The 24,737-nt window shown below is 56.9% G+C and overlaps 1 protein-coding gene across 1 annotated transcript; it reads right to left on the bottom strand.

Moving 5' to 3' along the window:
* Positions 1 to 7,395: 7,395 nt before the first annotated feature.
* Positions 7,396 to 19,782, bottom strand: ALOX12B (arachidonate 12-lipoxygenase, 12R type). Its single transcript, XM_055304600.1, has 15 exons — positions 19,375 to 19,782; positions 17,277 to 17,481; positions 13,902 to 13,983; positions 13,698 to 13,784; positions 13,415 to 13,537; positions 13,119 to 13,222; positions 12,699 to 12,871; positions 12,339 to 12,482; positions 11,145 to 11,348; positions 10,826 to 10,912; positions 10,360 to 10,529; positions 10,099 to 10,220; positions 8,181 to 8,281; positions 7,859 to 8,029; positions 7,396 to 7,649 (listed from the first exon to the last, which is right to left on the bottom strand). Exons 1-15 carry the CDS (start codon positions 19,519 to 19,521, stop codon positions 7,470 to 7,472), a joined length of 2,100 nt encoding a protein of 699 aa, XP_055160575.1. The 5' UTR covers positions 19,522 to 19,782; the 3' UTR covers positions 7,396 to 7,469.
* Between the last annotated feature and the right edge of the window lie 4,955 nt (positions 19,783 to 24,737).

Below are 24,737 nucleotides of genomic sequence, written 5' to 3'. Positions count from 1 at the left end.
AAGAAAAGCAACTCCTCATTTGTTTAGGTTTTTTCATGAGATTGCAGTGATTCGGTCCCATTTCCGGGCTCTACTTCTGTCTCCTGCTGTTCCCGCCACATCTGCAGTAACTTCGCCACTCAAGTCTGGACCCCCTCAGAGTCATCTGTGAGGGTTGAATCAACTTTCTCCAAACCCTGGGTCATGTTGATATCTTGACTTCTTCCCTTGAGTCACAAGTGTCCTCAAAGGCATCTAGAATAGTGAATCCTTTCCAGAAGGTTTTCAATTTACTTTGTTCCAATACATCAGAGGGATCGCTATCTGTGGCAGCTAGAACCTTATGAAATGTATTTCTTAATTAATAAAACTTCACAGTCAAAATGACTCCTTGACCCATGGGCTGCAGAATGACCGTGGCGTTAGCAGGCATGGAAGCAACACCACCTCATTGCCCACCTCCATCAGAGCTCTTGGAAGACCCAGTCCACTGTCAATGAGAAGTCATATTTTGCAGAGAATCCTTTTTTTCTGAGCCATGGGTCTCAACAGCGGGCTTAAAATATTCAGTAACCCAGGTTGTACACAGGGGTGCCGTCACGCAGGCTTTGTGGACAGCGCGCAGAGTAGATTCAGCCTCATTCTGAAGGGCCCCAGGATTCTCAGAATGGCAAACGACCACTGGCTTCAACTTGAGGTCACCTGCTGCGCGAGTGCCTAGCGTTGACTTCTCCTCTCCAGCTGTGGAAGTTCTAGATGGCATCTTCTTCCAACAGAAGGCTGTTTCATCTACACTGAGGATCTGCTGCTGAGCGTAGCCACCTTCATTCGCTACCTTAGCTCCCTCTTCTGGAGCACTTGCTCCTTGCCCTTGCACTTTGAGGTCACCACCTCTCCCGGCCTTCACAGAATTGATGAACATTAGGGTCTTGCTCTGGATTAGGCTTTCGTCCTAAGGGAATGTTGGGGCTCGTTTGGTCTTCTATCCAGACCACTGACACTGTCTGCACATCTGCAAGAAGGCTGCTTCTCTTTCTTATCATTTGTGTGGTCACTGGAGTAGCAGTCTAATTTCCTTCGAGAACTTTTCCTCTGCATTCCCAACTTGGCTAACTTTGCTTTGGTACAAGAGGCCAAGCTTTCGGCCGATCTCGGCTTTCAACATGCTTTCCTCACAGAGCGTGATCACTTCTAGCTTTTGATTTGTGAGAGATGCATGACTCTTCCTTTTACCTGAACACTTAGAGGCCACTGTATGGTTATTATTCATTAGCCTAATTTCAGTGTTGCTATGTCTCAGGGAATAAGGAAGTCAGAGGAGAGAGAGAGAGACCGGGGAATGGCTGGTCGGTGGAGTAGTCAGTACACCCACACCATCTCATATGGGTGCAGTTCATGGCACCCCAAAGCAATTGCAATGGCACCATCAAAGACCCTCCCTAATCACAGATCACCATAACAAAGATAATGATGAAAAAGTCTGAAATACGGCAAGAATTGCCAAAATATGACACAGGGGAAGTGAGCAAATGGACCCCATAGACTTGCTCAATGCAGGGTCACCACAACTCTTCAATGTGTGAAAAAAAAAAAAAAGCAAATAATATCTGCAAAGCACAATAACCTGAAACACAACAAAACGAGGCATGGCCGTGAATGCCGCTAAGCATGCAGCATCCTAACTGCTCTTGGAACCACCATTACCACCTTAACCAAGTGGAATTAAACCTTTAACTTGTGTCCATTCTAATTTTATGAATCGTGTTGGTAATTTTCATGAAAATGATACTTTGACAGGTTGGAGTGAGGGCCCTGCCCCTGCGGTCCTCTCCCAGCCTCCTCCTTATGTTCTCGGGGGTGCACCCCCACCTCCAGAGACAGAAGCCTCTGCTCTGTCCCCCCGGAGGACCCCAGAGCAGATCACATCACTACGGCTCACCCCCACCCCCACCGCTCTGTGGAAGAGGAATAGAAGGAGATGGAGGCAAGGAAAGCAAGAATGCAGAGAGGGGAGACATGGCACAAGGGTGGGGGTGCTTGGAGGGGTTTACAGGACACTGGCCTCCAGGGCTGGGAGTCCACTGGACAGAGAGACACAGAGGAGGAGGCATCGACAGACAGCCCTTTTTCCCCACACGTTGGAGGAGGGGACCAGGAATGTCCTGGAGCCAAAAGCAGACCGAGGTCAGTGAGGAGGCAGCAGCCTGGGCTGCAGTGACAGGAGCCCAGGGTGGGTGTGCACCCACGCAGTGACAGGTGTCTCGGGGTCTCCCCAGAACTGCCTGCCAGCCGCCCCAGTACCTCTCAACCCCACACCAGCAGGGACTGCATGGACAGCAGGTGTGTGAGGACTGGGGCGTGTGACCACCGGCCCCTGGCTGGGCTCAGGGACCTGGGACAGCGCACCAGTGAGCCTGGCGAGCCCCGCAGGTAAGAGCAGGAGAACAGGACATGGCCTGGTGACTCTTAGCTGGGAATTGGAGGGACGGCGGGAGAGCAGCCGCCCAGGAAGGATGAGAGAGCAGGCCAGGCTCTGCTGTCTCCCGCCTTCTTCCCTCTGATGTTCCCACATGGCACTCAAATCCCAGATGCCGTCTTGGTGCACATCACCTTGGGGAGCACAGAAGCTGTGCTGGGAACAGGCAGGGCTGCAGGAGTCAGTGGCTCCCTCCTTCCGGCAGAACCCAGGCCTCCAACACCCTCTCTTCTGAGAAACCACGTACTAGTAGAGTCACACAACCAGTTGGAGTAGCAGAAAGAGAACATCATGGTGAGACCAATGTGGGCAGCTGGAGATCTGGGTTCTCAGAGCCGTGGAGATGCTAGATGCGGGGGCTTGGGGCACCAGGGTGGCCCTCGCCACTCCCACACCCACTCTCTGCAGAGTATGTGTCTGAACATTCACAGGAGGACACCTTCCTTGCCTCCCAGTTCCTGAATGGCCTCGTTCCCATCCCGGTCCAGCACCATCTCGCGTCCTGGAGAACTTCCCCATCACTGCAGCCACAGACCGCTGTGCTGGTCCAGCCACCCTTCCCTCCCACCCCAGTGCCTTCAGGGCCCAGGTTCCCAATGTCCTGCTGCCCTGCGTCCCCCTCCTTTCCCAGCTAGCTCAGTGCCTCCTGCTCATCCCTGCAGGGAGGGGTGTTACTCTGTGACAGCGAGGGCTGAGTGGGGAGTGCTCTGTCCTGCTTCCTTGCCTGGATCCGTGCACTTGCAGGACACCTGCCAGTTGTCACGGCTACTCAGGCTGCCCTACAGCTGGTATGCTGAGGCTCCCCTCTGAGGGCCGACTGGGAAGAGATGTGCCCCAACCCCAGGGCAGTCCTTCTGCTTCGTAAGGGTCACTTGTGTCACTGTCTATTCTTAAAGCCCAGCCTGACCACAGAAAAGCACCTCCAGTACTCTAGTGGGGGAGGGGAGGGATATTGGGGGTGGGCCTCTTTCTTTAGAATCAGAGGGTGGTTCTGGGCTCAATGCCCCACTGGCTCCAGGAAATGAAATTCCTTTAAGTGGAATAGTCTTGGCTTCCCAACAGTTAAAAACGGAACCCCTTCTGGAAGACATCTCCACACCCAAACTTCCACCTTCCAGGCTCTGTCCCCACACAACCAGGGATCTGGGTGACTTTGGGTTCGGACCAGCAGCCCTTCACCAGGCTCTGCCACATGCGCCCACAAGGTGGCTCAGGCCGATTCACCTCCCCGTGACCCTGTCCTCTCCTGTGTTACCATAAGTGATCAGAACGGGGAACCTTCATACCTCGCCTAGAGCACGCCATCGCTGGTCTAAGCACCTCCCTAGATTTAACTCATGTAATCTTTCAAAGCAACCCAAGGAAGGAGGGATGATTGTCATCGACCTCACTTTATTTTTTTTTTAAGATTTTATTTGTTTATTTATTTACTAGAGAGACAGAGAGGGAGAGAGCACGCACAAGCAGTAGGAGGGGCAGAGGTTCTGGGAAGCAGACTCCCCACAGAGCAGGGAGCCCAACACAGGACTCCATCCAGGGACCCTGAATCATGACCTGAGCTTAACTGACTGAGCCCCCCTGGTTTCCCCATCAATCTCGCTTTATACATGAAGAACCTGAGTCACAGAGAGGTTGGTTAACTTTCCCGAAGAGACACAGCTAGTAGGGAAGTCCACCAGGTGATTTGCCCCCATGGACATGGTAACAGAGGGCACTTTCTGCAGCCAGATTCCACCTGATGCTACCCTTCCTTTGTACACTGCCCCCCCAACTCCAGCCCACTGAGATGTCTGCCCAGACAGCTCCATGTTCCTAACCAGGGACGTGGCTGAGGACTGGCTCCCGGCCAAGACCCGGGTCCGCCACTCAGTGGTCCTGGCGCGCACGCGAGATGCTCACTCATCTGCTTTGAACCCACTTTATGACGGAGACCTCCTTTCTCTGCAGGTACAGTAGCTGCCCTTGGGCCACCCCCTCTTCAAGGTAGGAAGGACCCCACACACACAGTGCCTGGAGTCCTGGGGCCCTGGGGCGGCCTCATCTAACCTCTGACCCTGGCTGTCCCTGTTTCTACTACACTGGGACATCAACGCTGAGCCCCATGCTGGGCTCCGTTCACCGGGAAAGCTCATGGAGCAGCAGGGCCCGGGGAGGCCTCGGAGCCCAGTGGTCGGAGTAGGGGCCCGGGAGCGGCTGAGGTTTGGCCCTGAGCAGCGGGGCTCTCTGCTCACCGGTCAGTGTTGCTGGGACAGAACAGGAAGGCTGCGTGGCGCTGGTCCCCAAAGATGTAGCCCCCTTCCTCTCGCCCCGGGGCCTGAGAGCTCCCCCGCCCCTTCTGCCCAAATACACTTATTTCACAGCCCCTTCCTGCCTCCTCTTTTTTTTTTTTTTCCCCAAAGATTTCATTTATTTATTCCTGAGAGACACCGAGAGAGAGGCAGAGACACAGGCAGAGGGAGAAGCAGGCTCCCTGTGGGGAGCCCGATGCGGGACTCGATCCCAGGACCCCAGGGTCACGCCCTGAGCCAAAGGCAGGCCCTCAACTGCTGAGCCACCCAGGCGCCCCCCTGCATCCTCTTCTTTTCTGCTGTGTGACTTGGAGCAAGCCACTTAATCTCTCTGTGTCTCTTTCTTCATCTGAACACAGGGACTAGAAGAGCACCATCTTACAGGCTATTATTAGAATTAAATGTAATGTGGGGCACCCGGGGTGGCTCATGAGTCTGCCTTCGGCTCGGGTTGTGATCCCAGGGTCCTGGGATCGAGCCCCTCAGCGGGGAGTCTGCTTCTCCCTCTCCCTCTGCCTGCCACTCCCCTGGCTTGTGCTCTATCAAATAAATAAAATCTTTCCAAAATAGAATTAAATGTAATGCCATAAGAACAAACCTCAGGTGAATAGGAAGAGTCTCTAGGGTTTCCTTCCGCATCTCCGCCACAGAAGACCCCTTCAGGATGTACCTCTGGCCTTCACCCCGGTGGTATGGCCTCCCTGTGGGTCTCTATCTCCTGCCATTAATCTGCATGACAACCTTCCTTGGGCCTTGGGATTTAGGGCAGCCCTGCTCATTAGCCTCACGCGGCTCCATGTTGGCCACACGGAATGCAGTGTCCACTGTGGCGTCTCAGCCCCTCTGGAACCTGCCTGTCCCCCTCCCCCATTCTTCTGTCTCAGCACAGACTAGAGCCAGGGGAGGCCAGGTACCCCAATGCTCCCTCTCTCCCTAACCAAATGCTGCCCCTTTGAGCCTAGCCCACGCCCTAGGTCCCCTTGAATCCTCAGGGGCACCCCACGGATCCACATGGGTTCATGAGTGGATGGCTGAGGCTGGATGCCAGGCTGAGTGAGGCAGATCAGCTCTGCCCTCTGGGAACTGGTGGCACAGATGGATCCAATCCCCTGGTCCCAGCAGAGGAGCCCTGGCATCTGACCTTTCCCTGTGGCTTGCTCTACCTCAGGAGGCTGGAATACGTGCCTATAGCACTTGCAAGCAGCACGAGCAAGGGATACAGGTGGGTGGGGACTGCGGCCAGGGGAGAATTACTTATCTGATGGGGACATTGGCCACCCAGCTATGACTATAGCCAGGTCTTTAGAATTTTCGAGAGAAACCAGACATTGTCTAAGATTTAAGGGTTGGCCATTAATTCAACTTGAAAAAGGAAAAAATAAGACACCTTGGCAGCCAATCCAAACACAGCTGTGGGCCTAGGTCAGGGAAGTCTTACAGGAGGTTTTTTCCTAAGACTTGTGAGCCCCAGTGAGATGTCCACACCTGTCCTCTGCCCTCTAGACCCTACAGCCCTGGGGTTTCAGCTCTGTTATCTCTACCCCACCCCCATGTATGGGTCCCTTTTGCCCTGGGGGGAGCTCATCAGATGTCTCCCCGTGACCATCCTCAACTGCCCAGCCCAACACGCTGCCACCGACAGTGGCCAGGTGAGCCAGTGCCACACCTGGGGGGATAAGCAGGGTCACAGGGACATAACAGGAGCACTGACAACTCTGTGCTTACCGAGTTTGAGGGATCAACTTGAATTCAGTGCCTGGATGCCCAATATTCCTACCACCACGCAGTCCACCCCTCCTCCCACAACCACCACCACCACCACCACCACCACCACCTACCACCAAATGCCAGACAGACCTGTTGGATTCAGTCCCTGAGATCAACTCCACATGCCAAGCCCTTGTGCTCCTTCGGGATGTCAGCAATGAAACCATAAGCTAGGCCCAGTGTAGGAGCAGAAGGGGTCGATTCTCAGGTTCCTGGGGTGAGGAAGGGATCTTGGGGACAGGTTACTTGGAGGGTGCGCTGAGCAGGCTGGGCTCCTGGGTGGGCAGAGCCTGGAGTGATGTAGGTTTTGGTAGGTGATGGGGTGTAGTTTTGGGTATTATGGGGTCCATTATAGGTGGAGTTTAGGGTTGTCTGGGTTTCAAAGCGAGCATGGCTTGGATGGTCTAGGTTTCTGGTAGGCTGGGCTTAGGGTGGTCTTTTGCCTGGGTAGATGAGTAGTTTACATCTCAAGTTGGACTAGTCTTGGGTGGTCTGAGTGCCTAGGTGGGCAGGGCTGGTCCTTGGGTAGATTTTCTGGTGGACTGGGATCCTCACATGTCTGGGTCCCTAGGTAGGGGTTCTTAAGGTGAACCAGAATGGCTTTGGGTTGAAAAACAGGGCCTGGGTATGGCAGGGTGTGGAGGTCCTAGCCTTCTCTCCTGCCCTCCCCAGGAGCACCTTGGCACCTGCCAGCACTTCACTCAGGAGCCTGGGGTCAGGGTATCAAGCACCTTCCAGAGCCTTCTGGCCTGCATCTCATGGGACATGAGGGTGGGACCTAGGGCCTGGTGCTGCCCTGAGCCATTCACTCTGGTGAATGGCATGGCCCCAGCCTGCACCCCCACGGGGCCCCCAGTAAATGGCCAGGTGCACAGACAGGCCAGGCACGTTTGAAATGAAAATTTTTTTGTTTTTTGAAAACAGGTGCAGGTGGGGAGAGGCGAGGTGGGAGAGCTGGCCTAGATGGAGATGCTGTTCTCTATCAGCACCGGGTCCAGGTAGTAGTAGGGGACCGGGAGGCACTTGTTGCGCTGGCGGATGTTGTGCGAGATCTGGGCCAGGCGCCGCCGGAGGGTGTCCATGCTCCTCCGCGGGGCATCCTCCACGAAGTGGATGTCGGGGAAGTGACCCAGGGGCCGCTGCGGACACAGAACCAGGCAGATGCGACCTCCCGCTGCCACCCCCCCAGCCACCCGTCTGCCCTGCCCCTGCAGCACCCTCTCTGCCCCTGCCTCCCACCCTGGACACCTCCTCTCCTGTCACCCGCCCCCAGCTCCCAGCCCTCCCTCTGCCTGTACTCAGAGTAGCCCCCCCACCCCTGCCTGCACCTCGAGGCCCCCTGGGGCACCTTGTCGTCGGGCTCCCGGCTGAGTGTCCAGAGCACCAACAGGGTGATGCACGTGGTCTTCACATCCGGCAGCGTGTCCATGTAGCTCTCCAGGGTGGTCAGCCCCTTGGCCTGCATCGGTGGGTTCCTCATGGATGAGGGGAAGTTGGGCATCCAGGCAGTGTACTCCAGCTGCGGGGGCGGGGGGACGGGTAGAGGAGGGGTTCTGGGTCAGAGAGCGAGCACACCGGGACTCTGGGGTTTAAACCAAGCTGGAGGGTAAGGCTGGGACGTGGGGGGAGGCCTGGCTGGGGCTGGGGCTGGGGCTGGGGAGCACAGGCACCTGCCCTGTGTTGACAGCTGCATGCTTGGCGGAGCAGGTGTAGATGACTATTGTGACATATCGGATCAGCTCCGGCACGGTTTGCAGGCACTGCGGGAAACCTGGGGGCAGGGAGAGGGTGTCAGTCCTGCCCTGGTCCCGCGTGGCCAGCAGAAGGGGCCAGCAAGCCCAGGTCCTGTGTGTGTGTGTGTATCTGTGTGTGTGTCTGTGTGTGTCCCCACCCCACCCCCCACCCCCCACCCCCACCCCGTTGTCCTGCCCCTGCTCCTACTTTGGGGCCACTTCTGGGTAGTGCTGCCTATTCATTCCACCTGCTTGGCCCTCCTGTGACCGCAACCCAACCCCACTCACCTCGCCCACCCCGTCCGGGGCACAAGCCTTGGGAGGCAGCCCCCAAAGTCCTCGGCCAGATGTTCTCCAGGGCTGCTCAGGGCACCTGCCTGAGGTGGGGCCCTGAGATCTTTATTCCAGCTCCCTTAGGGGGGCCTCTCTGGTCCCAGGACACAGGAGGCACTAGGCTTTGGAGGAATCCCTGCTTTCCTGACCTGGAAAGTTCCTCACCCACACACACCCCACTACACACACACACACACACACACACACACACACACACTCTTCTGAGCCTCTGCATTCACGCCAGTAGCCTGGCTCTTGGTCTCACATGTAACCAAGCTGCTTGTTTCTCCTTCCGATTGCCACCAGGTTCCAGAAGCCTAACACCATCGTCTTCCTCCCCAAACCACTCCTCCCTCCAGGCCCCCAACTCACAGGATGACACCCACCACCCACCGAGCTATGATAGCTCCACACCAGGAAGTCATCCTTGGCCCCTCCCTCCAAACCCACCATTGAACCCCAACCAGTGTCCAAGGCTTGTCATTTATCTCTATCTCCTGGCTAGCTCGGCAATCCTTTGCTTTCCTGCCACTGCCACCCTAGCCAGGTTTCTGTCACCCCCGTTCCAGACAGAGAGCAGCTTCCTGAACTGTCTCCCAACTGCAAGGTGCAGCCTGGCTGGTGCAAAACTGATCTCCTTGCACACTACCCACCTCGATGGCACCCTCTGGTGCTCAGGGTAATCCCAACATCTCTAACCAGGCCTGCGAAGGGCGGCTGCGTGTGCTTCAGCCTTAGCTTAGCCCTAGCTTAGCCCGTTGGAGAGCCCCAGCCAACTCCCACCCTCAGCACAGATGCAGGGACCTCTAAGCAGCTCCCGGAACTCCCCCTGCCCGCTCTGCCTTCCCACTCAGAGCTCTCCAACCCCACCTCTAACACCTCCGGGCTAACCTCCCCATCCCTGCAGGTGCTAGCCAGATGTTAGATTAGGTCTCAGCCAGATCTTAGCATGCTGCAACCCCCTGCTCTCCCCCGTTTCCTCCAGCTGGGCCAGGTGCCTCCTCTGGCTCCTATGCACCCCCACCCCACCCACCCCACCCTGCACTGTAGCAGTCCTAAGATAACATACCTGCCCCTCTACTGAGTGGACCACCCTCCCACCCCCTGAGACTTGAAGGCAGGCACCTCTCCCGTCTCATTCCCTTTGCCTCCCAGTAACCAGCACAGCATTTGTCACAACATAAATGCTCACTAAATATTTGCTGGGTGGTGCCTGAGCGGCCTGACTCCAGGATGCTCCCCGTCCTGCTGGAGCCCACCAGCTCCCTGGCCTCCAGAACACTCTACTCTTTCCTGTTTGAGCTCATTTCTCAGGCCAAAAAGGCTCGTTTCAGGGTGAGGGACTGGGGGCCCCCCAGGTCTCCCGAGAGATGACCCTGCCCCAGAGGCTCTGAGTTCACACAGTTTTCCTTCCCCAGCCTCTCTTGAGATTTGGCTCCCTCTGCCCCCAGCTTGACATGATCTGGGAGGACCCACCCCTAAGCCCCAGGTCCCTGCGGGTGCCCGGCACCCAGGCCCATACCTGAGCTCTCACGCCCTAGGAGGCACTCCTTAAATATCTCCTGCACCCAGGACTGCAATTCCGGGTCACCTGCCACAGCCGCATCACATGGGTAATAGTAGGTGATGATCTCTGTCACGTACCTGACCAGGGACAGGCTTCAGTTTGCATCCTCTCCCTCCCCAGCACAGGTCCTCCCACCTCCCCCTGGATGCTCTGGCCTCGGCTGCCCTGGAGCCGCAACATCCCAGGGCACTCACCCTGCTGCCTGCCCAGCCTCACCTCTCCAGTGCGTCCCACACTGCCAAGGAGTCATCGCGGTAGTAATATCCTGGCAGGTCCTGGACCCCGCGCTCCACGAAGTCATTGGGGAGGTAGAGGCTGTCGTAGGTTGTCTCTGACAGAGCCCGCACCATCACCTCAGCAAAGCCTTGCAGACCCAGGGACATGCCCTGTTTGGGGGGATGCAGCCACTGAGGCCAGCAGCGTCCTGGCAGGGCCTCCCCTCTGAGGATTGCACCCACCGCACACACCCAGTGAGTGCTCCCCCAGCCCCAGCCCCAGGAGCTCCCCCACTCTGGGCCAGCACCCCAGTGCACCCTCATAGGCACAGCACCCACTTCCACTGGTCCACACACACCATGCCCCCTTGTGATCTGAAGGCAAGTGGGAAATCCTACTTTTAGTCTAAGGGCAAAGGCCCAGAAGGGCAGCAGATGTCTTGCTGGGGTTGGGGCAGGAGTCTTACCCTGGCTGACAGCCCCCCCTCATTGAGGAGGAGGGCCCGCCCGATGCTGTTGATCTGGATGGTGTACCGGGTGTGGGGGATGAGGAGCTTGGGAGGAAGCAGGAGGATGAGGAGGGAGGACCACAGTTAGCCCCAAAGGACCTAGCACCCACCCACCTCTGCCTTGTGCAGTATCAGACCCTCTCGCTTTGGGGGGCCCCACTCAAACCCTCCCTCGTGGGTCCCCAGCTGCCTCCCCAAGTCTCCCTGGGGCCCCCCTGACTGCTGAGTGAGCCAGGTGCCTTTCTGGGGTGGGGGGGTCCTGAGGCCACATCCATACCTTGTACAGGGGGTGGCACATGGGAAGCTGCCTCATCATGGCCAGGCAGAAGGCCTCCGCAATGAGATGCGTCTCCAGCAGGTGGGAGATGGCCTCGTGGCAGTAGAACTCGGCGTAGCGCACCCACGTCTTGGCCAGCAGCCAGTCCCATTCCGAGTCGCTGGGCAGGAAGATGGGACAGTCGGGTCCAGGGGTCTGGCTGAGCTGGGGATGGGGAAGGATGGAGAGTTAGGTGAGGGCAGAGGCACACACCCGCACAAGGGCCCCCACTGAGAGAAGGAGGCAGAGAAGAGTGAGCCACTCTGTGCACTCTAGGCCTTCTGGTCCCCTGAGCACACCAGGGCACTGCCCTCTCTCTTCACATTTCTCTTGCTCTCCCCTCTGCCTGTAGTTGCTTCCTCCTCTCCCTCTCTCTGCCTCTCTCAGCTCCCATTCATTCAAGAAGCAGTTCGCAAGTTGCCTTCTTTGAGAAAACTTTCTTATTTCAACTCCACAGGCACCACATTCAGCTGTGCAAGCTGTGTGTGCATTGCACTAGGGCTCCCAGACCCCCGGGGCAGAGAGAGTCGCTGCAATCTAGCTTTTGGTATTCTATTAATGAGCCAGGAGCATCGGGGGCTTGGCTGATCCCACCCCCACCCCCGGTCCACACGGGTGCCTCTCTCTAATTTGGACGTGACACTGGTGGAGACCTCTGGGAACACAGCACCTCATTCCCCTTTCATGCCAGGCCACTGTCAAGGCAGCGGCTAAGTCCGCTTAGCCCAGTATCTTTCCAGCAGAGGCCTGGCCCACAGCAGGAGCTGGTTTATCAAGTAACTGGATGAATGGACCCAAAGACAACAGCTCGAGCAAAGCAAGCACATTCCCATCTGGTCATGTGTGCGCGTATATACACAGCACGCATACTCTACACATACGGGGACTTGCACACAAGGGCAGCCACGGGAACCCAAGTTCATGCACGGGCACCAAGCACACGGTGGTAGCACAATGATGCGCACATGCAGGGACAAGCAGGGACATCCATAAACATATGCGCATCCTCAGATGCACACACAAGGATGTACACTCACGTGGACACACACAAGCATGCAGATATGCACACTCACACAGGCACAAACAGGTACACACACACACATCTTGTATTGGCAATGTGCTCACACGGCGGCCCCAGGCCTGCATTCTAGGCACCTGGATGGCGATGGGCATCATGTTCCCTTCGGGGCCAAAGTGCAGCAGGCAGAGGGGGGCGCAGTGATGCTGCTTCCGCCCGTTGAGCTCGATGGTGGGGATGCCGTCCAAGATGCGGTAGTCCGCCAGGTAAATGTTCCCCTTCTGGAAGAGGGCCGCAATGAGAGGGCAGGTGGGCACCAACATGGTGCACCTGTGACCCACACCTCGGGCGACGGTCATCCTGGTCCCCCAAATGCAGGGTTGGGTGAGGACCCCTGTGGGGAGTACAGCCGCAGATGGGACTCTGCAGATGGCAAAGGTGGGAGTGGAGAGACCGGGGGCCAGGGAGGGAGAGATCTCCACCGGCTCAGGCCTCACCTCCAGCTCCGCCTGCAGGCACGTCCCCTCACCCAGGAACGGGGCCACCATGTCATTTGTGACCGGGAACTTGTCAGGGATCTGCATGCAGCGGCGCAGCAGGCCTGGGTTGATGCCATTGAGGTACTGGTACCCAAAGAAGCTGTCCTCTGTCCAGTGCTCGGCCACGTACTCTGGGTGGGAGACCACGCGGGCGTCACCACGCGGCCGGGTCCCCCTGGGCCCAGGACGAAGACCACCGGCGCCAGGAAGTCCCCACCTCCCCTTGAGCATCTCGGTGAGCCCGAGGCCGCCAGAGGGCGCGCCCGCCCAGCCGCCCATTAGGGCCCTGTGTCCGCCCGGCTGGCTCCTGGGGTCCCGCTGCCCGTGCCCCGTCCCGCCTCTGGCCCGCTCCGCCGTGCCCCGCCCCCGCCCCGGTACCGGAGATGATAGACTTGTGGGCGGGGAAGATTTTCTTGATGTCCTTCAGCCTCTTCCACGACTGCTTGCAGTCCACCAGGCCGCGGAGCTTGAAGCCCAGTGCCCTAGGAGACGGGGTTCAAGGGGTAGGGGATCAGACAGGCTGCCCTCTCTGCTCTGGCCCTCGGGGTTCCGGCCCCACCGCTCCGGTCCTTCTGTGTCCAGGGGTCTGGGCAGCCACCTCTGCGGGGGCTGCGGTGGAGCAGGGACAGAGGTGCCCTGCAGGTGCCCACACTGCCCCTCGCTCATGCACTCACATGGGCCCCAGACGGAAGAAGAAGGAGGCGGTCTTGATGAAGGAGAAGCGGAGATTTGAGTCCAGGAACTTGGTGGCCTTAATGTTGATGAGAATGGGGAAGCCGGGGATATAGCCGTTCCACCTGTAAGAAGGAGTGCAGGGCTGGGGCCGGGCACCTGGGGCCAGGCACCTGGGGCCAGGCGCAGGGTGGGGGTGGGGGGCAGGGAGTGCAGGGGTGCACCCTCGATCCCTGCCCAGGGATCTGCCACGGGAGGGGCCCCAGGGCAGCCGCAGGTGCTCACTCAGGCCGGTTGGGGTTTCTCCGGACAGGAGGGCGGTAACTGGGGATATGCACGTAGTTGGGCAGGCCAGGAACGAACACCCTCCAGCTGCAAAGAGAAGGGAGTGGGTGGGCCCTGGTGCTCCAGCCCCAGGAAGGAAGGCCAAGGCATCACTCCCCGCCACCGCCACCGGGCCTCCCGCAGCCCCCGCCGCCCTGCCCTCACTGGTAGAAGTCCTGCTTGGCTCTGATCTCCTCTTGTCGGTGCTCCAGAAGGATGGGGAGTGTGTCTTCTGCTCTCGTCTTTCCTGCAGGGGAGACCATAGAGGAGGCTCAGGGTCTGACCCCAGCCCTGCCTGAATTCCAGGATCAGACTTCAGCTCCTGCCCTGTAGTTCCACAGACAAGGCTCTGGAGTTCCACAGACAAGGATGGGGAGGGCTTAGGGGAGGGGGGCATGTGTCCTCCCCAAAACTCAGAAGGATCAAAGAGCACCCTCCTCCCGCTCACTACCCTTGGAGCGAGGCTTGCTGCTGTGAGGGAACCCCTCTTCTGGCCCCACTAAAACATCAATCAAGAGCAGTTGTGTGGCAAGTCAGAGGCACCAGGCACTTTCTGGACACTCTGATGACCACCCAGTAATGACCTCACAAGGCAGGTGACCCTTATATATAAGCCTGCGATCCCATCTCCACAATTCCAAAACCAGGAAGCCCATAGAAATCAACTTTGTTTTTCTCACACCTTTGGCCCAAATTCCTCGGTCAGCAAAACCTACTCTGAATTTACCAGAGGCCATACACAGTTCTTACTGAACTCACTTGGTGTAGCCATTGGTGGTTTCTGCCAGAGTTGACTAGGGGTACCCTGGTGGGTACATCATGTAATGTGTGGACTGTGTGAATGCAATCGGCAGATATAGATGTATATATACACGCATATTCTAAATGAAATCTGCATTTCTCTCTTTTTAAAATTTATTCATTTGGGAGAGAGAGCATGAGCAAGAGCATGAGCAGGGGGAGGGGCAGAGGGAGAGGGAATGACAGGCACCCCGCTGAGCAGGGAACGTGATGCAGGGCTCTATCCCAGGACCCTGAGGTCATGACCTGACCCGAACCAAGAGTTGGATGCTTAAGCCACTGCACCACCCAGGTGCCCCTGAAATCTGAATTTTGAGACATCCTCGACCCCAAAAATTTCAGCTAAGGGATGATATCATGGTGTTTGCTTTACTAGGAGAAAACAGCCAATGTTACCCAGAAAGAGAGCATGCGCTGGGATTTGATCCAAGGCAGTCTGCTTCTGACCACTCACCCACCATCCACAACCACCAAGAGTTGGTAAGCCTTTTAAAGCTCCTGTTAGGGGCTCCCGGGTGGCTCAGGTGGTTAGGCATCTGCCTCTGGCTCAGGTCATGACCCCGGAGTCCTGGGATCGAGTCTTGCTTCTAGCTCCTTGCTCTGCAGGGAGTCTGCCTCTGCCCCTCCCCCAGCTTGTGTGTGCTCTCTCTCAAATAAATAAATAAAATCTTTTTTAAAAACCTAAAACTGGGGATCCCTGGGTGACGCAGCGGTTTGGTGCCTGCCTTTGGCCCAGGGCGCGATCCTGGAGACCCGGGATCAAATCCCACGTCGGGCTCCCGGTGCATGGAGCCTGCTTCTCCCTCTGCCTGTGTCTCTGCCTCTCTCTCTCTCACTGTGTGCCTATCATAAATAAAAAAAATTAAAAAAAAACCTAAAACTTTTAGAGGCTATGTACCTGGATTCTCACGTCCTCCATATGACGTAGGCTCTGCTGTTAGCCCCATTTTATAGAGGAGAACATTGAGGCTTAGAATTCAAGAGTAGGGGCACCTGGGTGGCTCAGCGGTTGAGCATCTGCTTTCGGCTCAGAGCAGGATCCCGGGGTTCCGGAATCGAGTCCTGCATCGGGCTCCCCACAGGGAGCCTGCTTCTCCTTCTGCCTGTGTCTCTGCCTCTCTGTGTGTCTCTCGTGAGTGAATTAAATAATAATAAATAAGTAATAATAATAATTCAGAAGTAGACCCAGCTGTCCAGCAAGTAGGGGGTGGAGCAGAGATCCGCACCCGGCCCATCTCTGTCCAGGTCCTGGCTGGCAGCCCCATCCCTTTCTTTGAGGCCCTCTCCACCCCTTCCCCTTCCTCCATCTGCCTCAGCTCACATTGTGTTCCGGGTGAACAGTGCCCCCTGGTGTTGTGCAAGCCAGAGATGCAGCTCAGCTTCCCCTAGGGGGGTGGCGGACTCCTTACAGGGCCCAGTAGGTGACTCAAGCCTCCTGGCCCTGCTGTTGCAGGACAGCTGCTCCACCCAGCGCCATTCCTGCACCAACACCCCGCATCATCCTGCCCTTCCCCTGCTTCACTGCTACTCAGATCTGCCGCTGTGGGATGATGCTCTGCATCCCCCCCACCCCAAGGGGGGGGGATCTCCCCCTGGCCTCCCCATCCTCCTCCAGCCCTGCCTCATTCTGCCCCCCGCCTCTGTCCCCAGCTCAGACTCTGTGTCCCCACTCCTGGGGAAACAACAAGTGCAAGAGACTGGTCAGCTGCTGGAAGGACGCATCTCCAACCCCCAGACCCCTTTGGCTGTGCCCTCCCCTCCTGCCCACCCTGACGGAGGCCAACAGAAGCTGGGTGGTAGAGCCAAGGGGACAAAAGAGGACCAGATGCCACCTGTTAGGACGCCGACCCAAGCCCGCCAGACAAAGACTGTGGCGGGGGTGGGCACACGAAGCTGAGAGTCCCTGTCCCTTTTCCAAGGGAGTAGCCAAGTGACCAGAATAATAGCCAGCAGCCCTGACCAGACGCTAAAGAACACCCAGTCTACAATCAACAGGTGCTCCCACTGGGCCGGGATGGAGCCTTACTGGGTGAAGGGGGGCCCCTTGGAACAGCAGTGAGTCCCATTAGAGACATCAGGTGTCCTGATGGAGGAGTACAGAGGCCCTTGGAGCCACAGAGCACCCCAGCCTTCTAAAGACTGCCCGGTTGGAGACCCAGGGCTCTTATAATAAGGTGCCAAGCCTCCTGTTAATGCGCCAACAACCACAGTCCCACCCAGGTGGACTTCTGAACAGGGCTTCTGAACAGAACAGGCAGGAGCTGGTGGCGGGGGCGAGTCCTGTCAGAGGGACAAGGCATCCTGTTGCAGGAACAGACCCCGCTGGAGTACCGAGGAGTCTTGCTGTAGTGGCAACACATGCTATTTGGCGTGAACAGACCCCCTCCCCCAGGCTGTACTCAGAGCAGCCAGGGGTCTTTGTAGCCTGGCAGGTGTGCCCATCCCAAAGGAGTGGGGGGGCAGTGGCAGGACTGCAGGGGGAGCTGGTAGAGAGTGCGCTTGTCTTCAGCCGAGACCTGAGGTCCTGAGGGTGGCCCTCGGCTGCCCTCATTTCTGTCCCTACAGGGTGCAGCCTCATGCTGGGGTCTTGCAGGGCCAGTGACTGAGGGTGATGTGTGAGGGTGGCAGGTGGTCCCAGGAGTTCCCACAGGGCTGGCCCCAGAATGACTGGACCCGGCAGGGGACAGCCATGTGGGAGTCGGGGGGCCTGGCGGCAGGGGTGGGGTGTTCAGGGCTTGCCTGTAGCCTCCCTGAGGGCCAGGGTCTCGTAGCCATCCATCCACCTGTAGGCGGGGAAGTGGTAGATGCGGCTGTCGGGTGCACAGATCTGCACGTAGTTGCAGTACCAGGAGTTCTTGGGTAGGAAGGAGTAGCGTTCCTTGTGCAGGCGGATGATGATGAGCTCCCCCAGATCCTGCTGGCAGCGGACGGTGTACTCATCCACCTGGTGGGTACAGGCCTCAATGAGTGCCAGGACCCCCACCTGTCTGGCCCCTCACCCAGGGTCTGCTCCCTGGAGACCCAATCGCTGGGCTCTCCTCTCCAATGGGCCGGCACCTACAGGGCCCACCTACCCAGGGCTGAGCAGGACACTTGCCCCCCTCCATTGGTGGGGGGTCACCTGCTGGGTCCATCTACCCAGGGCTGAGCAGGACACCAATACCCCCCTATTCCTAGGCACCCTCCTCAGGTCCCATTCTCAGCCACCTGAGGCTGCGGAAGCCATGCAGGCCCCCAGGGGCAGGTCTACAAAGATGCCCAAGTGGGGTCCTGGGCCCCCCAGACCTCCTACAGTCTTAGATGGACAGAGGTGGTGCAGCCAACCCCCTTTCCTCCTCCTTATCAATGAAGATGTGGAGATACAGACATGGCCATAGGGGCAGAGTGACCTACTAAGATGACATAGCAGCAGGTGGCTGGACCTGACTGAGAATCAGGGCCAAGGGGTGGCAAAGAGCACCTTCCATTGTGGAGCTGGCAGGTGCCACTGGACAGGCTGGTCTGATGCCATTTTAAATCACAGATAATCCCATGTGCTTTTAAGCCAGTTGTGATGCAAGTTAACTTAGGAAGACTGAGAATGGGACAGAGAGGGATGAGGGAGAGGGAGAGGCTGTGGGGAGGGATGTGGGGAGAAGGCCCGAGGGAGAGGGGGCCTGAAATGAGAGAGATGAGGGATGGGGAGAGGACATGGGGAGGGATGAGGAAGGGAGAGAGTGATGAAGAAGAAGAGAGATGAGATGAGGTGAGACAGGGTGGGAGAGATGAGAAGTGACCACAAAGGGCAGCCCCGGTGGTGCAGCGGTTTAGCGCCGCCTACAGCCCAGGGCGTGATCCTGGAGACCCTGGATCGAGTCCCACGTCAGGCTCTCTGCACAGAGCCTGCTTCTCCCTCTGCCTGTGTCTCTGCCTCTCTCTCTCTCTCTCTCTCTCTCTCTCTCTCTCTCTCTGTGACTATCATAAATAAATTTTAAAAAAATTAAAAATAAATAAAATCTTAAAAAAATATTAAAAAAAAAAAGAGAAGTGACCACAAAGGGGTGAGAGGTGCCAGAGCAGGGACTGCTGGGAGCCTCGTCTGGGGGGAGGGCATCCACAGCCCCCCTGAAGCCACAGTTTTCAGAGTCCTTCATAGTGCCCCATCTCTTCCTGCCCATGGCCTCCCTCCCCTGCACACCTCCGTCCCACCTCATGCTCCCCGACACACACACACACACACACACTCACACACAGTACACACACACATACAACCCATACACACACAGCACACACAAACACGTACATACCCTCACACCACACATGCACTCATGCACACATACATTCATATACCACACACACATATACATAGACCACACACACCACACACCACACACAGTCACTCCCACTCACATGCCCCATGTTCCCACACTGCACACGTCACTCACATGCCACACACACATCACATACACTCATACACACACATCACATACACACATCACATACACTCACACCACACATACATACACACATACCAAACATTCAGACATACATACACAGACGCATACACCACACCACACTCACACTCATCACACTCATGCCACATACCACATACACGTTCACGTATATATAACACACACATCCACGTGTATCACACATACATATACCACACACATGCACACACCACACACAGACTCACACGCACCACACACATTACACACGCACATTCACAGACCACATATACCACACAGACACACGTGCACAGACACACACACATATGTATGCTGTATACATACACACACTGCACACCATACTCACACACTTCACACACACACACTCACACAGACACGCACATACTCACCGCCCCAGTTGCAAAGTCTCTCCCAAAATGGTTCAGCAGCTGCTTATGGCTCTCTCCTTGGGTCCCCACAATGGTCAGTGAGATGGAATCCATCGTGCCCGACAAGAGGTCGGTACCCGTGGCCACCTTGACTTTGTAGGTGGCCATGGCTGCTCTTTAGGGGGTACGAGGGAGGGCTTGAGTCTGGACACCGTGGGTTGGGGTGGAGGGCCACACGGGGGGGCCCAGGCCTGGCAGGGGAAGCTGGACGCAGGGAGGTGGACGGGGCCAGTCTCCCAGAGGGAGAGGTGAGGCAGGGACGTCTGGCCCACGGGCAGCCAGGAGCCTGGAGAGGCGGGGAGTGGGGAGCGGGGCGGGGCAAAGTCGCAGGGGAGCCGCCAGGCCTCCAGGAGCCACGGGGAGGGACAGCAGACAGCGCAGCGCTGGGCTGGCTTCTGAGAGGGTGGATGGAACATGCCTCGATGAAGGAGGCTTCAGGGTGGGGGAGCCAGTCTGGCCTGAGCCGGGGCCCCAGGGAAGTGAGGGGACAGGGCTGGGTGGGGCCCCCAGATCTTTATCACCCTAATAAGCGCCTTCCTCCTGCCCGCCCCCATGGGCTGCAGCACCGGACACCCCTGCTGAACAGATCCCTGGGCAGCGGGTTACCCCCTTACACGCAGTGGGTGGGGGCCAGCACATGGGGCACAGCACATGGGGCCAGCCTGTCCCCCTCCTGTCCCAGGGCCCAGAGCCCTTGAGACGAAGAGTGGTAAATGCCCAAGTGGAGCTTGGGCTGTAGGGAGCAGAGAGGCTCCAGGGAACGGTGATCAGGGCTGGGGGAGAGGGTGCCGTCCCTTCCAGCAGGACCAGGATCAGCTGAGATGAGGGACGGATGTACAAACGACAGTAGTGACAATTGCAGAGAAACTGGGACCACAAGAAGTAAGCCAAGGGGCGGACATATAATCTGTAGCACAATCCTAACAGAATTGAGTGGGTTCAGAACTAAATCATTGCTTCCTTCTGCCTTCGTTCCTTCAGGAGAAGTTCAGGGAGCACCCAGCATTCCAGGTTCTGTTTTAGGCACTGCAGATGTGGAGAAAAAATGAAGTGCTCACAGAACTACTGCAGATGGGCGAGAAGGGGACAAGCGTTTTGTCTGTGGTGGGCTTGGATATTATGTGCTCTGCAGAAAATCCAGAGCAGGAAGGGAGTTGGGGTCGGGGTCGGGGGTGCTTTTGGGATAGAATCACTGAGGTGGGGCCATGAGGAGTGGCTAGGGCCGAGGCCCCAGGATCGAGCTGACTTGGTGTCAGGACCCTGAGTAGATTAGGAGAGAAGGTGGGAGTTCTACTCTCAAGGAGAATAAGGGGTCTCCCACCCACTGGGCTCCCTCGGACCTGCCCTCTCTCCTGCCTCCCGGAGGCAGCTCCTGCCAACCAGGAAGCACCAGCCCAGGCCCCTGCTGAGGTGTCACCCTTTGGCCACCATTGAGGGAAGGTCACACAATGCCCAGGGCCAACTTAGAGCCAAAGAGGGCTGGGATTATGAGATGGAGAGAAGATTCCAGTAGGTTCTGGATTGGGGGAGGAATGGGGATGAGGTTGCAATTCAGGGTGAGCTGAATTAGGGACACGGATGTGATTGGAGATGGGGAGTGAAATGACACCCCCACCCCGTCCAACTCCAGCTCAGGCCTGGCCGTGGCTCCTTCTGACCTTCTAGATAATGACCTCATCCATTCCCTTAGCTCCTGTGGCCTGTCTCTGAGGTCTGTCCCCGACCACTGTCCCCTTTGCTCCCCCTGGGTGCCTTCCATTCACCAGCTCCAGATGCTAACAGAGCCCCTGCTGTGTGCCCAGCAGGCCCTAGGTCAGGCCCTAAGTGTGCCCTGTACCCAAAGCAAATCCCCGCCCTTCCTCCCGGAGCTTGCATTGTAGTGGAGGAAACAGACAGTACAGCCTGCTAATAAAATCAATAAAATATTATATTAAATAGTGATTAAGCGCTGGAGAGAAAAAACAAAGGAAGAAAGGCAATTGTAAAGTATGAGAGAGCAAACCTTAGGTAGAGAGGGGTCAGGAAAGTGGCCTTTGACAAGGGGACTTTTGAGTAAAGGCACCAAGGAAGTGAAGTCAAAGCACCCCCTCCTTCCAACCACAGGGCCCTTGCACATGCTGTCCCACTCTGCGTCCTAGACCTGGTTTAGTTTCCTCTTCCCTTCTGATCTTAGATTGATAATGGCTTCATTGGGGATCCCTGGGTGGCTCAGTGGTTTAGTGCCTGCCTTTGGCCCAGGTGTGATCCTGGAGACCTGGGATCGAGTCCCACGTCAGGCTCCCTGAATGGAGGCTGCTTCTCCCTCTGCCTGTGTCTCTGCCTCTCTTTGTGTGTCTCTCATGAATAAATAAATGAAATCTTAAAAAAAAAAAGATAATGGCTTCATCAAAGAAGGCCAAATTTAACTATTTATGGCTAAGATTTTTGATTGATGCCCATCTTCCCAGCTAGAATGTCTGTCGTTTGGTTGGGTTTTCTCCCCACTTCCTGGCACAGTACCTGGCACCTGGGAGACTCTTGAAATATGATTCTTTTTTTTAAGATTTTATTTATTTATTTGACAGAGAGAGAGAGTACAAGAACGGGGAACGGCCGGCAGAGAGAGACAGAAGAATCAGGCTCCACACGGAGCAGGGAGCCTGATATGGGACGATGCCAGACGATCCAGGACTCCATCTCATAACCCTGGGGTCATGACCTGAGCCAAAGGCAAATGCTTACTGGACTGAGCCCCCCAGTCGCCCCAAACATGGTTCCTAATGGTTGGGTGGGCTGGTGTGACAAGGACCAGGTCAGGGCTGCGAAGTGCATCAGAGATGGTGTTGGATTAGGGGGAGACTCAGAGAGGAGAGCTCAAGGAGGGTAAGCACCAGGCAGGGGTGGGGTGTGGGTAGCAATGTGGAGGGGAGAGGAATGGGTTAAGGGGATGGGGTGGGGGTGGGGTTGGCCTGGGGAGAAGGCTGGGGGTAGTCATGCCTGTGCCAGGTGACTGGCAGGGCTGTCTCATCTGCCAGGGCACAGGGCTGCCCTGGGCTGAGGACAGGAGCTGTCAGGCAGGTCGGGCCTGCCCTCCTGGGCTCTGCTCAGCCACACAGATGACTCTGGGGGGGGGGGGGGATGCTAGGAGCCTGATGGTGCAAATTTGCATCATAAAATACAAATTCCACGCAGGGCAGCTCTCCCAGCCTCCTCTGACCTTGTAGCGCCACTCCCCTTTCCTGAGACTGTGCCCCAGGGGGCTGCTTATCTTGGTGAGGAGCTGGGCTGGGCGGGGTGGCCTGGGGATTGAGGCCTAGGAGTTTGGGAAGTGGCACTTGCAGGCCCCTCTGGGACCAGACTCCTGGGCAGTGGGGGTGAGATGCCCGCCTTGACCTTCTAATCCAGTGGTAAAATCACACAGTGGAGTGTGTGGAGGAGGCAGGGACACGAGAGGGCCTGCAAGGGGAATTTGGGGAAGCGGAGCAGGGAGCTAATGGTGTAGAAGTGTTTGGGTGTCACCACAAACCGTGGGGATCTATCTCCATCCCCCAGAAGCTGCCTTCTCAAATCATAACACAATCTCAATAAGGTCTCCCTCTGCCAATCTGTTTTTACCCTCCAAAATAGCAGGAGTGATGGCTGTTGAGTGATGGTTTGACGAGGGCAAGAGTCTGGAGTTGGGAATTAGGTCCCTAAAAGAAACAGGCACAGTGGAGGATGGTAGGGATGCAAACGTGGCTGGGGACATGGATGGGACCAGGCATGAGAACGCAGATGGGGCACTCCCCACTTAGGGCCAAAACGTGGACACTGCGTGCCTCTGGGTAGGTGCTCACTGGGCTGAAGAACTGGTTCTCCTGGACCTGGGGTGGACCAGGGAGCAGGGGAGGTCTCTGGGAAGGATGCGAGCTTGCTGAGTTGGCTTGCAATGGCCACCCACACAGGAAGCTGAGTCCTTGCTGCTGAGGCACCCCCTGCTTACCCCACCCCAAGTCCTGCAAGGCAAGCCCCACCTCCCTAGGACACAGAAAAAAAATCAAATGGGGTCACTCTCCTGCTTAAAACTCACCAGAGCGTAACACGATGTTGCCCTTAGAATCAAATCAAGGGGTGTCTCGGTGGCTCAGTGGTTAAGTGTCTGCCTTCAGCTCAGGGAGTGATCCCTGGAGTCCTGGGATCGAGTCCCGCACGCATCGGGCTCCCCACAGAAAGCCTGTTTCTCCCTCTGCCTGTGTCTCTGTCTCTCTGTGTCTCATGAATGAATAAATAAATGAATAAGATCTTCAAAGAAAAAGGAATAAATCCAAGGACGTACTACGGACTTCAGGACTATGCATGACTCTCTCCTATCCACCCTTCAGTCACCTTACCCCAGCCATCCTGGCTTTCTCTCTGTTCCTTGAACACATGGTCTGTGGCACCTGCCACCCCACCAGCACCAGGCTGTTTCAGTGGGTTTGTTCAGTCATCTGGGTCTCAACTGGCTGGCACCTCCCCCTAGGGGCCTTCCCTGACCACCAGACCTAACATCACCCCACCGCCAGTCATGCTGACACACCGCCCTGTTGCGTCTCCCAGCCCCACCCGCAACTGTCTGAAAAGATTGATTTGTTTGTGTGCCAGTCGGTTGGTCTCCCCACAAGCCGGAAGCAGTAGAGATGGGGCCGGGGGATTTCATGACTGCTTCCCTGGAACAGTGTCCAGGGACACAGGAGCCGTGAGGCAGGCAGATCCTAGAATGCCAATGCTCAAAGGGATTTTCCAGGTCTTCTTGGCCTTCCCCTTTATATGACACATTGGGGTCACTGAGGCTGAGGCGCTGGCTCAGAGCCAGCTGGGAAAAGAGGCTGGTGTGCTCCCTACTATACCAGTTGCTTTCCAGACCAAACAGTGTACAGGGGTCCAGAGTGGGGCTGAAGGAAGGCCCCAATCTGACAGGGCTCGAGCCCCCCCTACCATCCATTCTGTCCCCAGAGTGGGTGCAGAATCCCATGCATGGCTGGGTGTGTCTTCCTCCAAGATGGCTTTCTGGGAAACCAGATTCTAATGATCCACCCCCATCCCTCCCTCTCCAGCTTGGGGGCATTTTTAGCTTGGGCATGCCTCGAATGCTAACTCCGGTGGACACCAAGGAGTATCAGGCTTCCTGGAGGGACAGGCTGCGTGAGTGCATGCGTCCTGCCACCACTGTAGCATAGCCTGTCATGCTGCGCTAAGCCAGAGCCAGGCGTAAGGGGCCCAACCGACCATCCAGCCTCTGCCAGGGTCCCAGCCCCAAAGGGGTGCCTCTGGCCAGTTCTTAGTCCTTTGATCTTGTTTGAAGGTGAATGGAATCTGGAGATTTG

The sequence above is a fragment of the Nyctereutes procyonoides genome, unplaced genomic scaffold (genome assembly GCF_905146905.1).
Source record: "Nyctereutes procyonoides isolate TBG_1078 unplaced genomic scaffold, NYPRO_anot_genome, whole genome shotgun sequence".
Taxonomy (NCBI): Eukaryota; Metazoa; Chordata; class Mammalia; order Carnivora; family Canidae; genus Nyctereutes; species Nyctereutes procyonoides.
The sequence above is the reverse complement of the archived record's forward strand: the minus strand, read 5'-3'. Positions and strand labels throughout refer to the sequence as shown.

Coding starts and splice junctions, on each gene's coding strand:
- ALOX12B (XM_055304600.1), bottom strand. CDS start 19,521: ATGGCCACCTACAAAGTCAAGGTGGCCACGGGTACCGACCTCTTGTCG. Junction 17,482..19,374: donor GAGACTTTGCAACTGGGGCG/GTGAGTATGTGC, acceptor TGTACCCACCAG/GTGGATGAGTACACCGTCCG. Junction 7,650..7,858: donor GCCGGGAGCCCGACGACAAG/GTGCCCCAGGGG, acceptor CTGTGTCCGCAG/CGGCCCCTGGGTCACTTCCC.